We start from the raw sequence: 13,994 nt of genomic DNA on the forward strand, positions 1-13,994 counted from the left end.
GGTAGTTGTCCGCAGACGTTCTCGCTGTCTCTTTATGAAAGGTGATACCCAAACAGCGGAGGGTTTCCACCGCAGGTAAGGGTCCTTCCTTTCCTGGTTCTAGTCCACGCCCCACATGCATGAATTGTGATTTTTGGTAGTTGACCACACTTCCAGCTGCCATCCCATACGTCTGTAGCCAATCCAGTGCTGTTTGAGTCTCCCCCTCATTCCGTACGAGGAACACAATGTCATCCGCGTATGCTGTGCATTTGAATGATAAATGCCGTAGGGAGATCCCGGTAAGACGGCGGCGAAGGCCTGCGAGGCACGGTTCTAAGGCGGTCGCATAAAGGAGGATCGACAAGGGGCAACCCTGTCTCACTGATCTTAAGATCTTAAAATACTCAGTTCCCCCTCCATTGACCACCATCGCTGATCTGGCGCCGTGCAACAGCCGCATCACAGCATCGGTCAATAATGGCGAGACACCCATCCTGTTCATCAGCGCCGCCAGGTACACATGATCCACGCGATCAAAAGCATGATCGAAATCTACTACAACCATCGCCACCCGGAGGCGGCATGCAGCCGTGAGGGCGACGACGTCACGATAGTCTCCCAAGGCTGTGTGGATATTTCTAATGCCGCCAAGACAAGTCTGATCGGCATGTATTCGATTCTCCAGCGACTTTTTGATACGACTTCCCAGGATGCGCATGAAGATCTTGTAGTCACTATTAAGGAGGGTCAAGGGGCGATAATCACAAGGCCGTTTGCCACCACAGGGCTTCGGTATCGGTATCATGAGCCCTTCCGTGAATTGAATGTGAACCGGTACTTCTTGCCGCAGAAGCTCATTAAACATACATAGCCACATCGGTGTCATAATGGTCACAAAGGCACGGTAAAATTCCAACGGGAATCCGTCTGGACCTGGGGACTTGTTGCAGGCACCTCGTGTAATCGCTTCCTCCAGCTCTTCACACGTAATTTCAGATAACCCGTCCACTTCCCCGTTCACACTCGTCGCGTCTGGGATCTCTTCCAGGACGTTCCCCAGCTCCCTCTGACCCTCCCCGTTGCTCGCATAGAATCTGCTAAAATGATCCGTGAACGCCTGTGCTATGCCCCTTTGTGTTGTAAAACGACGGCCATCGCCGAGATCGATCTCATGTATTACATTCCTGCGTCTTCTTCGTATTTCCTTTATCACATAATACATCTAGGGAACCTCGTTAGGCAGGAAATCCTGCGACCTCGCGCGTATCATCGTACCTGCCATCCTCTGCGTCGCAAGTTGTACCAGCTTCGCCTTAACTCGGTGGACGGCCGTCTGGCGTTCTGGTGTAGGTGACTGAGCTAACAGTTCCCGGAGAGCCGTAAAGTAAAACTCAGTGGTCGTGCGCTGCCATTGAGAAACCTCCTTCCCGTAACCTATTGTGGCTTCGCGCACTCGATCCACCACTGCAGGACAGAACCGAAAGAATTTTGTCGACGGAGGCAGCCATGCCACGCGTCCTCCACCATGCGTCGGCATTCTGTATCTTGCAGGTGGGAGACGTTCATCTTCCAAGTACCCCTCCGTCTCCATACCTGCTGTCTATCAAGGTTAACCGTACAAATATATGCCTCGTGGTCTGTAAACGCTGTAAGCCATATTTCTGCGTCCACCCTCGATATTGCTAACGCCCTTGAAACGTAGATCCGATCCAAACGGCCCGCGGAGTGGCTAGCAAAAATGTATATCCTGGTTGGTTGCGATACTTCAGGTCCCATGTATCGACTAATTCCACCCCGTTGACCAGCTCCCTAAGTTCTTGGCTAGTAGTATAGTTAGGTTGTTGGTCCTTTCTGTCGAGCACACAATTAAAATCTCCGCCGAGTGTGCAACCATCGTATCGTCCCTGGAACAACGGTGTAACCTCATGGGCGTAAAAATCTGCTCTGTCCCTTCTCTTATACGAGCCTGACGGTGCGTATATGTTGATCAAACGTATTCCACCTATGGCCACGGCCGTACCATGGGCAGAAGGCAAATACTCTACTTCGTCTGCACGTATCCCTTCCTTTAATAGTATAGCTGTGCCAACGCCTCTCTCGTCACACGGGGAACAGTAAATGTCGTAACCGTAAAAGTCCGAGGGGGAAGTACCCGAACTTCTTGTAATAGTGCTATGTCTAAATCCGCAGCCTTTATCATGTCACTGAGCATCTTGACTTTTACCGGCGTCCCAATGCTATTGGTGTTAACAGACCCTATCCGATAAGCTTGTTGCATGGCGGTCACGTAGATAGGGTACCGTACGGTCGCTAATTTTACCGTACATAGGCTGCTGTCGGACTAACGTCCCCAACCGTCCCCTCATATGGTCTGCTGTTATTCCGTGCACACTGCCGGTCTTACACCGGGAGAGAGCGTGGGAGCAGTTCCTCCGGCATCATCTGCTCCCCACGGGGTTGGGTCTTCTGACCAGTCCCCTAGTGTCCCATCGTTGTCGTGCGGTGCAGGCGCCGTAGCCTCCTCAGTAGCCTGTTGCCGTCTATCGAGCTCCTTCGCTGTGTCTGGAGCATCGTCAGCGGTAGGTCGTGCTGCCGTCCCGCTGGCCACCGTTGCATCCACGCTAGGCAGTTCTTCTGTATCCATGGTCGGCTGTTCTGTACCCGTAAACGTCTCAGAAGTGTCTACTAGATCAGAGTGGTCGTTCTCCACCGTGAGGCGGCGCTTCTTCCAGCGTTTTGGTGATCGCTGTTTACGTTGCCGGGCCTCGGAATCAGAGGTCAGCATGGTCTCCAGTAGTTCGTGGGGGACGTCGGAGTCGTGTGCCGTCGTATTATCGATGTCTCCAAGTGCCTTATCTGAAGGGGCCGCAAGCGGAACCGAAGAGAGGGCGTCCTGTGACTGCTGCAGGCGGTCCAGCGCAACGCCGTCTTTCTGTGGCTCGCCACGATCCGCCGCTGTCTGTGTGTTCTGGTACGCGTCTGTCACGCGGCCAACGTCATCGCGTAATGCTGCGACGTAAGTCATGGGGAGCACAGTCGGATGCGGCGTGAGGAGTGGATCAGCCCGTGGCAGCTGTAATAACCTTCGTTGAGCACACTCAGAACGTATGTGTCCCTCCTTCCCACACCCAGAGCACGTCCTTGGTTGTCCGTCGTAAATGACAATCGCCCTACAACCGGCGATGTACAAGTATGACGGGACGTGTTTTCGGAGTTCGATCCGTATTTGTCTGACGCCATTGAGGACAGGATAAGTCTTGAAACTCGCCCATTTTTCAGCCACGTGGGATAGGACCGTTCCGTAAGGACGCAGGGCGTCTGTCACCAATTCTTCTGGCACTTCGAATGGAAGCTCAAAGACGCGGATCGTTCGGAGTCCCATGCCGGCGTGTTCAACTGTTACCGCTCCAACATTCCCGTCCGAATGACAGAAACGAAGTCCTTATCGGTGTCGAAGTAGTAGTTCGTCGCATGCCGCTTCATTTATGAGCTTGACATAGACCACGCTGCTGACTAGATAAGTGTATTCCAACTAGAACGTCAGGTTCGATTTTCACCTCGTCCCGTAAATAACGTTCGATCTCGTAAGCCTTCAGTCGAGCATATTCGTTAACAAAACTAAATTTCAGTGTCAATTTGCGGAACGACAAGGCCATGATTCGTTCTATGTATACCGCGACACACCGCTACACACGTAACGTAAACACCTCTCGCGCAGACGTGGGGCAGGGACGTAAACACCGTCCGAACCGCTGCGCCGCCGAAGGCTGACTGGTCTGAGCTACCCAAGCACGACTCACGCCCCCTCCTCACAGCTTCACTACTGCCAGTACCTCGTCTCCTACCTTCCAAACTGTACAGAAGCTCTCCTACGAACCTTGCAGAACTAGCACTCCTGAAAGAAGGGATATTGCGGAGACATGGCTTAGCCACAGCCTGGGGGGGGGGGGGGGGGGGGGGGGGGTGTTTCCAGAATGAGTTTTTCACTCTGCAGCGGAGTGTGCGCAGATTTGAAACTTCCTGGCAGATTAAAACTGCCTGCCGGACCGAGACTCGAACTCGGGATCTTTGTTTTTCGCGGTACAAGTGCTTTAACATCTGAGCTACCCAAGCACGACTCACGCCACCTCCTCACAGCTTCACTACTGCCAGTACCTCGTCTCCTACCTTCCAATCTTTACAGAAGCTCTCCTCCGCTGCAGAGTAAAAATCTTATTCTGGAATCATCCACCAGGCTGTGGCTAAGCCATGTCTCCACAATATCCTTTCTTTGAGGAGTGCTAGTTCTGCAAGCTTCGTAAGAGAGCTTCTGTAAAATTTGGAAGGTAGGAGACGAGGTACTGGCAGAAATGAAGCAGTGAGGACGGCCCTGAGTCGTGTTTGGGTAGCTCAGATGGTAGAGCACTTGCCCGCGAAAGGCAAAGATCCCGATTTCGGGTCTCGGTCCGGCACACAGTTTTAATCTGCCAGGAAGTTTCAACTCCTTTATTAATTCTATATGCACATTTAAACACAGAAAATAACTCTTTCTTTACTTCTGTTTGGTGCAGCTTTAGTGAAATCTGTCTTAATTCTAATTTAGAACTTAAAACCACATCTGAATCATCTAGCTCCTTCTCCAGCCAGTAATTTGACAAATACAAGGAAAGTATTTTCTCGAATTCTAATACATATCTAATTTTCTTCCTGTAAAACACGTGTCTTATGTATTTAATAGTTAGCTCTGTTCCTTCTTGTAGCTATTCTAGATGAGAGCATCTGGGAATTTTAATTTTGCCTCTTATTTCCGCCGGCCGAAGTGGCCGTGCGGTTAAAGGCGCTGCAGTCTGGAACCGCAAGACCGCTACGATCGCAGGTTCGAATCCTGCCTCGGGCATGGATGTTTGTGATGTCCTTAGGTTAGTTAGGTTTAACTAGTTCTAAGTTCTAGGGGACTAATGACCTCAGCAGTTGAGTCCCATAGTGCTCAGAGCCATTTGAACCTCTTATTTCCTCCATGACACTATTGTTAAAACATTCCATAGATTCCTGTGTGTAAGAGGAATTTCACTATAGAACTTAAAGCTTACAACATTTGCAAACGAGTGCCTATTAAACGTAGTTATTTCGCCAGTTTTAAAATCTGCAAACAGCTGTTCTGTTGTTAGGTGAACAGTGTCCAGTTCGCCACATTTAGGTACAATAAAACTATTGTGTTTAAGCCTGTCCAAATAGAAATGGAGGTTTACAAAAAAAAAAAAATAAGTGTACCCTCTCATATAGTAACCGTTCTCGATTCTATTGATTTTGGCCAGTGCTTTCCATTCCTGTTTACTGTAAATGTGGATATTTCATATGCTCCAGTTGTAGCCACATTTCTCCATACACTGCGTTTAAAACAATATGTAAACCATGCTTTCACATTTTCAATAGCTTCTTCTTTAACCAATTGCAGTTTATATTGTTCTTTTATCTTCATCATTTACTCTAGTTTTCATTTCTTGACTTCGATGTCCTCTTTTAATAGTTTTCCTTTTCACAGGCATAACACATTAACTGTACTTACAGGAGAAATTTCTTTAATAGGGAATGGTTTAAGTCTGTCTGAGGCATTGGTTCTTTTTTTTTATAAGACTAGTGGAATAATATTGTTTGTGGGGACCAGGCTTAATTCGGTAGTATCTATATTTGATTGCATTGTGGAGAACAGTGTCCTAGATTGAGAAAAGGATGTTTCTCCTGCTTTATTATAACACTTCTGTGTACGATTTATGTCATCGTTGTTGGTGTCACTGTTAAGAACCTCCACGTAGTTTACAGGTAGATAATTAAAATTGTATGCAGACAGAACATAGCTAATATTCTTTTCTTGGTCTTGAGTGTCTGAAAGACTGACTTGTACACCAGTCAAATTTTGAGTATTTTATTACTGCACTAGACAAACAGTAGAAAGTTGTTGAACACCACACAGCAGGTGTTCTGTAAGGCAATCGTTAATTAACACCACATGGAAACAATTTGCACACAGTACAGTGGAGCTTAAAAACTCTTGCAGCGGGTCAAATAAACGATCCATTCTGCAGTTGTACACTCCTGGAAATGGAAAAAAGAACACATTGACACCGGTGTGTCAGACCCACCATACTTGCTCCGGACACTGCGAGAGGGCTGTACAAGCAATGATCACACGCACGGCACAGCGGACACACCAGGAACCGCGGTGTTGGCCGTCGAATGGCGCTAGCTGCGCAGCATTTGTGCACCGCCGCAGTCAGTGTCAGCCAGTTTGCCGTGGCATACGGAGCTCCATCGCAGTCTTTAACACTGGTAGCATGCCGCGACAGCGTGGACGTGAACCGTATGTGCAGTTGACGGACTTTGAGCGAGGGCGTATAGTGGGCATGCGGGAGGCCGGGTGGACGTACCGCCGAATTGCTCAACACGTGGGGCGTGAGGTCTCCACAGTACATCGATGTTGTCGCCAGTGGTCGGCGGAAGGTGCACGTGCCCGTCGACCTGGGACCGGACCGCAGCGACGCACGGATGCACGCCAAGACCGTAGGATCCTACGCAGTGCCGTAGGGGACCGCACCGCCACTTCCCAGCAAATTAGGGACACTGTTGCTCCTGGGGTATCGGCGAGGACCATTTGCAACCGTCTCCATGAAGCTTGCTACGGTCCCGCACACCGTTAGGCCGTCTTCCGCTCACGCCCCAACATCGTGCAGCCCGCCTCCAGTGGTGTCGCGACAGGCGTGAATGGAGGGACGAATGGAGACGTGTCGTCTTCAGCGATGAGAGTCGCTTCTGCCTTGGTGCCAATGATGGTCGTATGCGTGTTTGGCGCCGTGCAGGTGAGCGCCACAATCAGGACTGCATACGACCGAGGCACACAGGGCCAACACCCAGCATCATGGTGTGTGGAGCGATCTCCTACACTGGCTGTACACCACTGGTGATCGTCGAGGGGACACTGAATAGTGCACGGTACATCCAAACCGTCATCGACCCCATCGTTCTACCATTCCTAGACCGGCAAGGGAACTTGCTGTTCCAACAGGACAATGCACGTCCGCATGTATCCCGTGCCACCCAACGTGCTCTAGAAGGTGGAAGTCAACTACCCTGGCCAGCAAGATCTCCGGATCTGTCCCCCATTGAGCATGTTTGGGACTGGATGAAGCGTCATCTCACGCGGTCTGCACGTCCAGCACGAACGCTGGTCCAACTGAGGCGCCAGGTGGAAATGGCATGGCAAGCCGTTCCACAGGACTACATCCAGCATCTCTACGATCGTCTCCATGGGAGAATAGCAGCCTGCATTGCTGCTTAAGGTGGATATACACTGTACTAGTGCCGACATTGTGCATGCTCTGTTGCCTGTGTCTATGTGCCTGTGGTTCTGTCAGTGTGATCATGTGATGTATCTGACCCCAGGAATGTGTCAATAAAGTTTCCCCTTCCTAGGACAATGAATTCACGGTGTTCTTATTTCAATTTCCAGGAGTGTATATTTGTGTATGTGTGTGGTTTATCTTCATCTGATGTTGTCAGTCCCCATTTCCCATGTATACATATTGCATACAGCAAAGAAATGTAACTAGAAAAAAAATCATTCATTAAATGTAAATACTGTAAATATTGAAATAAATGTAAATACTGTATACAGGGTGACCCAAAGATCCGTTAACATTTGAGAACTGAATATTTCACGGAATCATGTAGCTTTTTTTTCAGTCTTCTGACTTGTTTGACACAGCCCGCCACGACTTCCTGTCCTGTGTCAACCTTTTCATCTGAAAGTAGCACTTGTAACCTAGCATAATGGAAGAGACGCAAAAATTGACACTCCTGACTGAATTGACATGAGGTTTTATTGAAACGAAAAGTGCACAAGATTACCAACAGATAGCGCTGCATATGATGTAAAAGCAATAACAAGCGTAACAGCTGTTTTTAGCAAAGACGATATTCTTTGTAGCAAATGATCAACATGTTGGCAATTATTCGTCAACAATACCTGTAGTTGAGGGACAACGTTGTGAATAGCAGTGTATAACAGTCAGTAGGCATGGTGAGAAACTGTCTTCGGGTGTTGTTTTTTAGCATTCCTAATCAGGTCGGACTATCGGGATGAACTTACTACTTCAGGTAACCTCACAACCAATATTCACACGGATTGAGGTCACAGGACCTTGGAGGACATACATGACAGACGAAGCGGCTCAGCAAGCGATAGTCACCAAGCGATGTGTGCAAGAGATCTACCACATGTGTAACGATATTGTGTGGAGCTTCATCCTGCATAAAAGTCGTACCTTCCGACAGATGTTTATCAGCCGGGCTATGGATGATCTGATTCCGTCTCTCACTACAGCTCATTTTATACACGATTCACAAGCGGCGTCACTGACGTATTGCTGTCCAGCACCTGCTGATGGCCAATTTTTGCATTTGTTGTTTGTTTCAGTAGAACCCTATATCATTTCACGCGTATGCGTCAATTTTTACCTCTCTACCTACTTTACTCTGTGAATTACAGCGTCTTCAAATGTTAACAGAGTTTTGGAACACCCTGTATATTGGAACAATTCATAAAGTACAAACTGTATGGGAAACGCTGTGTACAGGCTCTTCTTAGTTTTTGCTAGTTTTATTGAAAGTAGTATCTCTGTACCTGATAGTACTAATTTTCAAGAAAAATTTCTGTTTGTATGTCTACGCAATTTTTTAAATTACAAGAAAAAATAATTTATTGCAAAATAACCTTGTAAATAAGACATAAACAAAGAAAATATTATTGTTAGTAAATATACAAAAAACTGTTGAAAAATGAACAAATTACGTCAGTAAATTATAAGTTATTCCCATATCGCCGTTATTATTTACAAAATAACCAAATCTTTTCACTACAGAGTACAATTGACTAGCGTCATGCAGCTGAACTATAGCGAGAAAATATTACCGTTGACAACAAACCTGAACCTCTTCCCCATGATGCTCATACCTCGAATCAAGAGGCTTACATATTTGAGCTAGTTGTAAAGGATGAAAGGGAGGGTGTCGGAGGAGGAGCTCGAATCTTATTGTTCCAGGGGATTTCCGCCATTTTATTTGCTCCCGTTGGCTGAGACAAATAGGAAGATACGAGGGGTTTCCCACAGTTTTCACGAGGGGCGTTCAATAAGTAATGAAACACATTTTTTTCTGAAAGCAGGTTGGTTTTATTAAGGATTCCAATACTCCATATTATTCCCCACTCTTTTGGCTACGAAATAAAATGAGCGTATGCCACTGATGGCTGGGAGTCTCCAGTTGAGACTACATTGAACGATTTGTGTGTCGATGACGATGAAATTGTGACGATAACAACCCTACACCCAGTCTCCGAGCGGAGAAAATCTCCGATCCAACCTGGAATAGGAGCTGCGTGCCAGTCTGACGTGTTGACCACTCGACTAAGGGGGCGCACCTTTCGATTACAAAACCTTGTTTTTTTACATAATATGCGTTCAATCCGACAGCCTAATTCCACCTTACTGGGAGTGCCTATATCCTCGCATGGGACCACTCGACTGGTCGACTTCGGAGCCAACGCCTTGCTGAATCAATAACCTCCCCATCATCCATGTACTGCTTCCTCCAGAGTGCATACTTCATTGAAGTAGACGGATGGGTCACGCGGAGTGTCCGCGCGGTTTGAGACGTCATGTCACGGACTGCGCTGCCCCTGCCGCTGCCGCCGGAGGTTCGAGTCGTCGCTCGGGCAAGGCTGTATGTGTCGTTCTTAGCATAAGTCAGTTGTAGTAGTGTGTAAGACTAGGGACCGATGACCTCAGCAGCTTGGTCCCATAGGAATTCACAAACATTTGAACATTTTTTGTAAACAGATGGAAGTCTGTAGGTGCGAGATCAGGGCTGAAAGGCGCATGAGGAAAAACAGTCCAACGAAGTTTGGTGTTCTCCTCTCGAGTGCGTAGATTTGTGTGAGGCCTTGCGTTGTCTTGGAGAAGGAGAAGCACGCTTGCATTGTTGTGGTGATGAACACGCTGAAGTCGGTCTTTTCAATCCCCTGAGGGTAGCACAACACGCCTCAGAGTTGATCGTTGCACCATGAGGGAGAATATTAAACAAACTAATCCCTTCATAGTCCCAGAAGACTGTCGCCATGACTTTGCCGGCTGAGGGTGTGGGCTTTCAACCTTTTTTTTTTTTCAGAGAAGAAGTGGGGGTGTGATTCCACTCCATGGATTGCTCTTTTGTTTCCATTTCGAAGTGATCAACCAATGTCGCTTGTGGCGATGGCAAAAAAAAAGTCATGTTCAGTTTCGTAACGCGCAAGCATTTCCACACAGCTGGTCATTCGTTTCTCTTTACGGTCTTCTGTTAGGCGACCAGGAACCCTGCGGGCACACACTTTTGAGTACCCCAGCTGGTGTGTCAGCACTACCAACAGAGACATCCAGTTGTGCAGCGAGGTATCACCTCGAATGAGAGTGTCCGCCTGTTCCTACACTGCAGGAGTCACAGGTGTGTGCGGCAGCCGGCACTCGGAAGATTGGACATTTCTGCGCGACCCTGCGATGATGACTGATGCCTCACCCAACGAGTCGCTGTACTTTTGTTCACTGCCAGGTCTCCGCGGACATTTCCCACGTGACTATGACTATCTGCGATGCTGTGATTTTCCCAGAAAAGGAACTCAACGACAGGTCTCAGCTTGGAACTCACCTTCGTTGCAGGTTCCATTCCGAATGCTACGTATAGCGGCGCCACCTATCGTAAATTCATGATATTACAGTGGCTGAAGTGGGAATGTTTTACGATATCCCGTAACAAATTCCGCATTTTTTCATCCGAAACCGGTCCAGAAAAAATGTGTTGCATTATTTGTTTAACACCCCTCGTATATCACGTGCCCATTATCGAGTCACGTCGCAACCTTGATTATAAGTAGTCCACTTGCTTAAGATATGGGTTTCTCTTGATGACCTTTATCAATTCCTGGTGGTTTCCGGGAGGTGGAGGGGGGGGGGGGAGAGGGAGCTGGGGACTCTGGATGTGTAACATCATACACCGTCTAATCTCATCAGTGATCTTGAGATAAAATGCTATCTGGGCCAAAATTCTCCTTGATATCCTGTTAACTATTACAACATATAGTGGTGTAATTGTCTGGTTCGCTGGAATAGTGCGACACTTGACCACAGAAACTGCTGATGTTGCCGAAGTCTCAGGCATGTTTAGCGTTTGCCATTTTGAAGTAACAGCGTGTACTATTTGAAAATAGCATGATTGCTTCGTCGTAACTATTCTTTCTCATAAAAGAAATTGAAATTTATATCAACACATGCACAAATCATTTTTAAATAACTAGACACAGATAATGAATAACATTATGTTAACAACTAGAGTGATTGGGGGCACATTATGTAAATGCCAACTGAGGTGTAATTTTAATTACAGGAACTGGCTATCCGAGGTGGAGAAAGCAACAGCTAAAGGGCGAAAACCGTCTCTGCTGTTAGCCATAATGAAAACCTTTTGGCTTCAGTACCTCGGCTGCGGCATTGTTCTCCTGATCGAGGAACTGGTCTTCAGGTAAGCTGTCGCTACTATTGTACGATCACTAATCTCTATTAACTTAACTCTAATGTCTGCGAAATTCTGACAGCAAGAAGATTACTTGAATTGACATAAGCTTCGTTCCACTCATTTTGTACATAACAGTATACAAATGATTTGGATTATATAATCTAGGTCCATACTCTGCAAACATTTATGATATGCATAGTAGCGGATACCTACCATTGTACCAGGTATGGAACGAGGTAAGAATCCCTACTGAAATGACTGCTTGCGCTCCAAGCAGTCTAATCTTGTTTTCGCGATTCCTATGAGCGTGACACGCAGTGAGCTGTAGTGTATTCGTAGGTACCTAAATATAGATTCTTGAATCTTTGAAAGTAGGCTTTCGCGGGACAGTTGACATGAATCTTCAAGCGTCTGACAATTCAGTTTTTTTAGAATTTCCTTCTTGCTTCCCCTTTTTTTGTAGACCTACTGCATTTTGCGGTATCCAACTAAGGAGCCAAAGTCTGCAGCCTGCTTTTTTTGTTCATCCCTTGTCAGTTCTGCAATTCTATCTTACTTAAATTTTCAGCTCTGTCACTCTGTCATAAAGTATATGCACTTTTTTGTACGAAAGCTTTCTAGACGACAGTAAAATCTATTGCACAACAAGTGATAGCGGATATTCTTCAAAAATAATGTTAGGTTTTTCAAGTTCGTGTCATCTGAGACACTGGAAGAAATTAGGAAATTCTTACAAATTGGGCAAGTATTTATGTGTGAAAACACGAAAACAAAATTTAATGCAACTTGTTTAGTAGCACGGCACAGAACGCAAAGATAAAAACTGGGAATGTACCAAACGAGGCGCAAATGGTAAAACAGAAAAGTGAGATACTTTGAGTAAAAACTGAAATTAGAGAAGCATATAAACTGAAAGATAAATGTAATAGGACGGATTTTAATATTCGTGTGGTGCTAGGCAACCTCTGATCTCGAGTACAATTTACATTACTGTCGGGCGAGACATAAACTAAAATAAATGTGGTGAAAGGCGTAATTTGTTATAGGCACACAAGATAATTTTTAATTTAAACGCGAATTTTGACTGATATACAACAAAGTGCATAAATTGTTGGGCAGGCTTGTAAATTCAACCGAGGTAGAGTTGACAAGAGATGAGATATAAAAGTAATCTAGATGGACAACACAATCTGTTATACAATTTATGTGTGCAGCAGAATTCTCTGATTTCTGCCTAAGACACTATTCTATCCACTGTTTCCGCACAGTTATCACTGTCGTAGCAGCACGCGTTGTGTGATTGAAGTCTCACGGTACGGCAAGGTCATTTCAAAGAGAACGCTCATTCCGTTCTGTCGAACTCACTCACATGCTGATGTCGCACCCTTCGACATTTAGTGGGAATCTGGGACTTATTTTCACATTTCCGTATTGTTCAACAACACTCCATTAAATGAAATTACGAACATTGGCCCAGCAGGTCACTTAAGAAAGGATGCTAATCGGCCTACGTGTACGTGATCTCTCTCTCCAATCGCACGTTTGTTGTTCTGCACATCCTCCAAGTTTGGATACATGTGAACTATACTTTCTGCATGGTGCAATATTCACAAGAGTTATTGTAGATCCTACAACTCCATCATTCTATTAGTCTGTGACACTCAAATATTTACGTCAATTATAGACTAAAAAAACCCATAGTGCTATTTATCTGTTGAGTGATACATTATTATCAAATACTATTTTTGGACAACTACACGAAAGCCACAGTTATGATACGATGTTAGGAAGCTCATTTTTAGTAATATTGGTCCACTTGTTACACGAAAAGAGCAAAGTTCCGCCTTCTGGCCCAGATGGACCAATTGGGACCAACCCACCACCGAATCATGCTCTACCAGTGGCGTCATTTGGATGCGATATGGAGGGGCACGGGATAAGCACACTACTCTCCCAATTGTAGTAGGCTTTCTTGACCTAGGAGCCGCTACTTCTCAGTCAATTAGCTTCCTAATTAACCTCACAGGGCTGAGAGCATGCAGTTTCAGTTCTCCCACCAAGGAAAAGTTATTGGAAATACCAGGAATCGAACCTGGTTCCTTCACACAGTAGTCAGATAAGCCACCTATACCTCTTATTTATTTTATTTTTATTTTTATTTTATTTATTTATTTATTTGAGAAAGTGTAGGAACACCTTCCCCCAAAAATATGCCTCCTGCCCAGTTTGCCTAAACAAATTGTTCAAGTTTAATGAACCAGCTTTACCTATCACTGAGCTGCGGAGGTGAAAAGATGCACTCAACGTCTACTATAAATGAAAGAAAGAGGCATTATAACTCGCATCCCGAAACGAATAAACGACAGCTTTCATAGTATTATAGCGTGAACAGTACCAATCAGCCCCTAATGCTAATTATGTATGTTAACTTTTCGTTT

General features: G+C 46.1%; 1 protein-coding gene across 2 annotated transcripts in view; it reads left to right on the forward strand.

Moving 5' to 3' along the window:
* Positions 1–13,994, forward strand: part of LOC124555103 (ATP-binding cassette sub-family C member 4-like) — a 264,506-nt gene that overhangs the window by 52,759 nt on the left and 197,753 nt on the right. For both annotated transcript variants that reach the window (XM_047128901.1, XM_047128902.1), the window contains exon 3: positions 11,428–11,562. In XM_047128901.1, the coding sequence (XP_046984857.1) occupies positions 11,428–11,562 (135 nt within the window). The remainder of the gene's footprint in view (positions 1–11,427; positions 11,563–13,994) is intronic.

Source organism: Schistocerca americana, chromosome X (assembly GCF_021461395.2).
Source record: "Schistocerca americana isolate TAMUIC-IGC-003095 chromosome X, iqSchAmer2.1, whole genome shotgun sequence".
Lineage (NCBI taxonomy): Eukaryota > Metazoa > Arthropoda > Insecta > Orthoptera > Acrididae > Schistocerca > Schistocerca americana.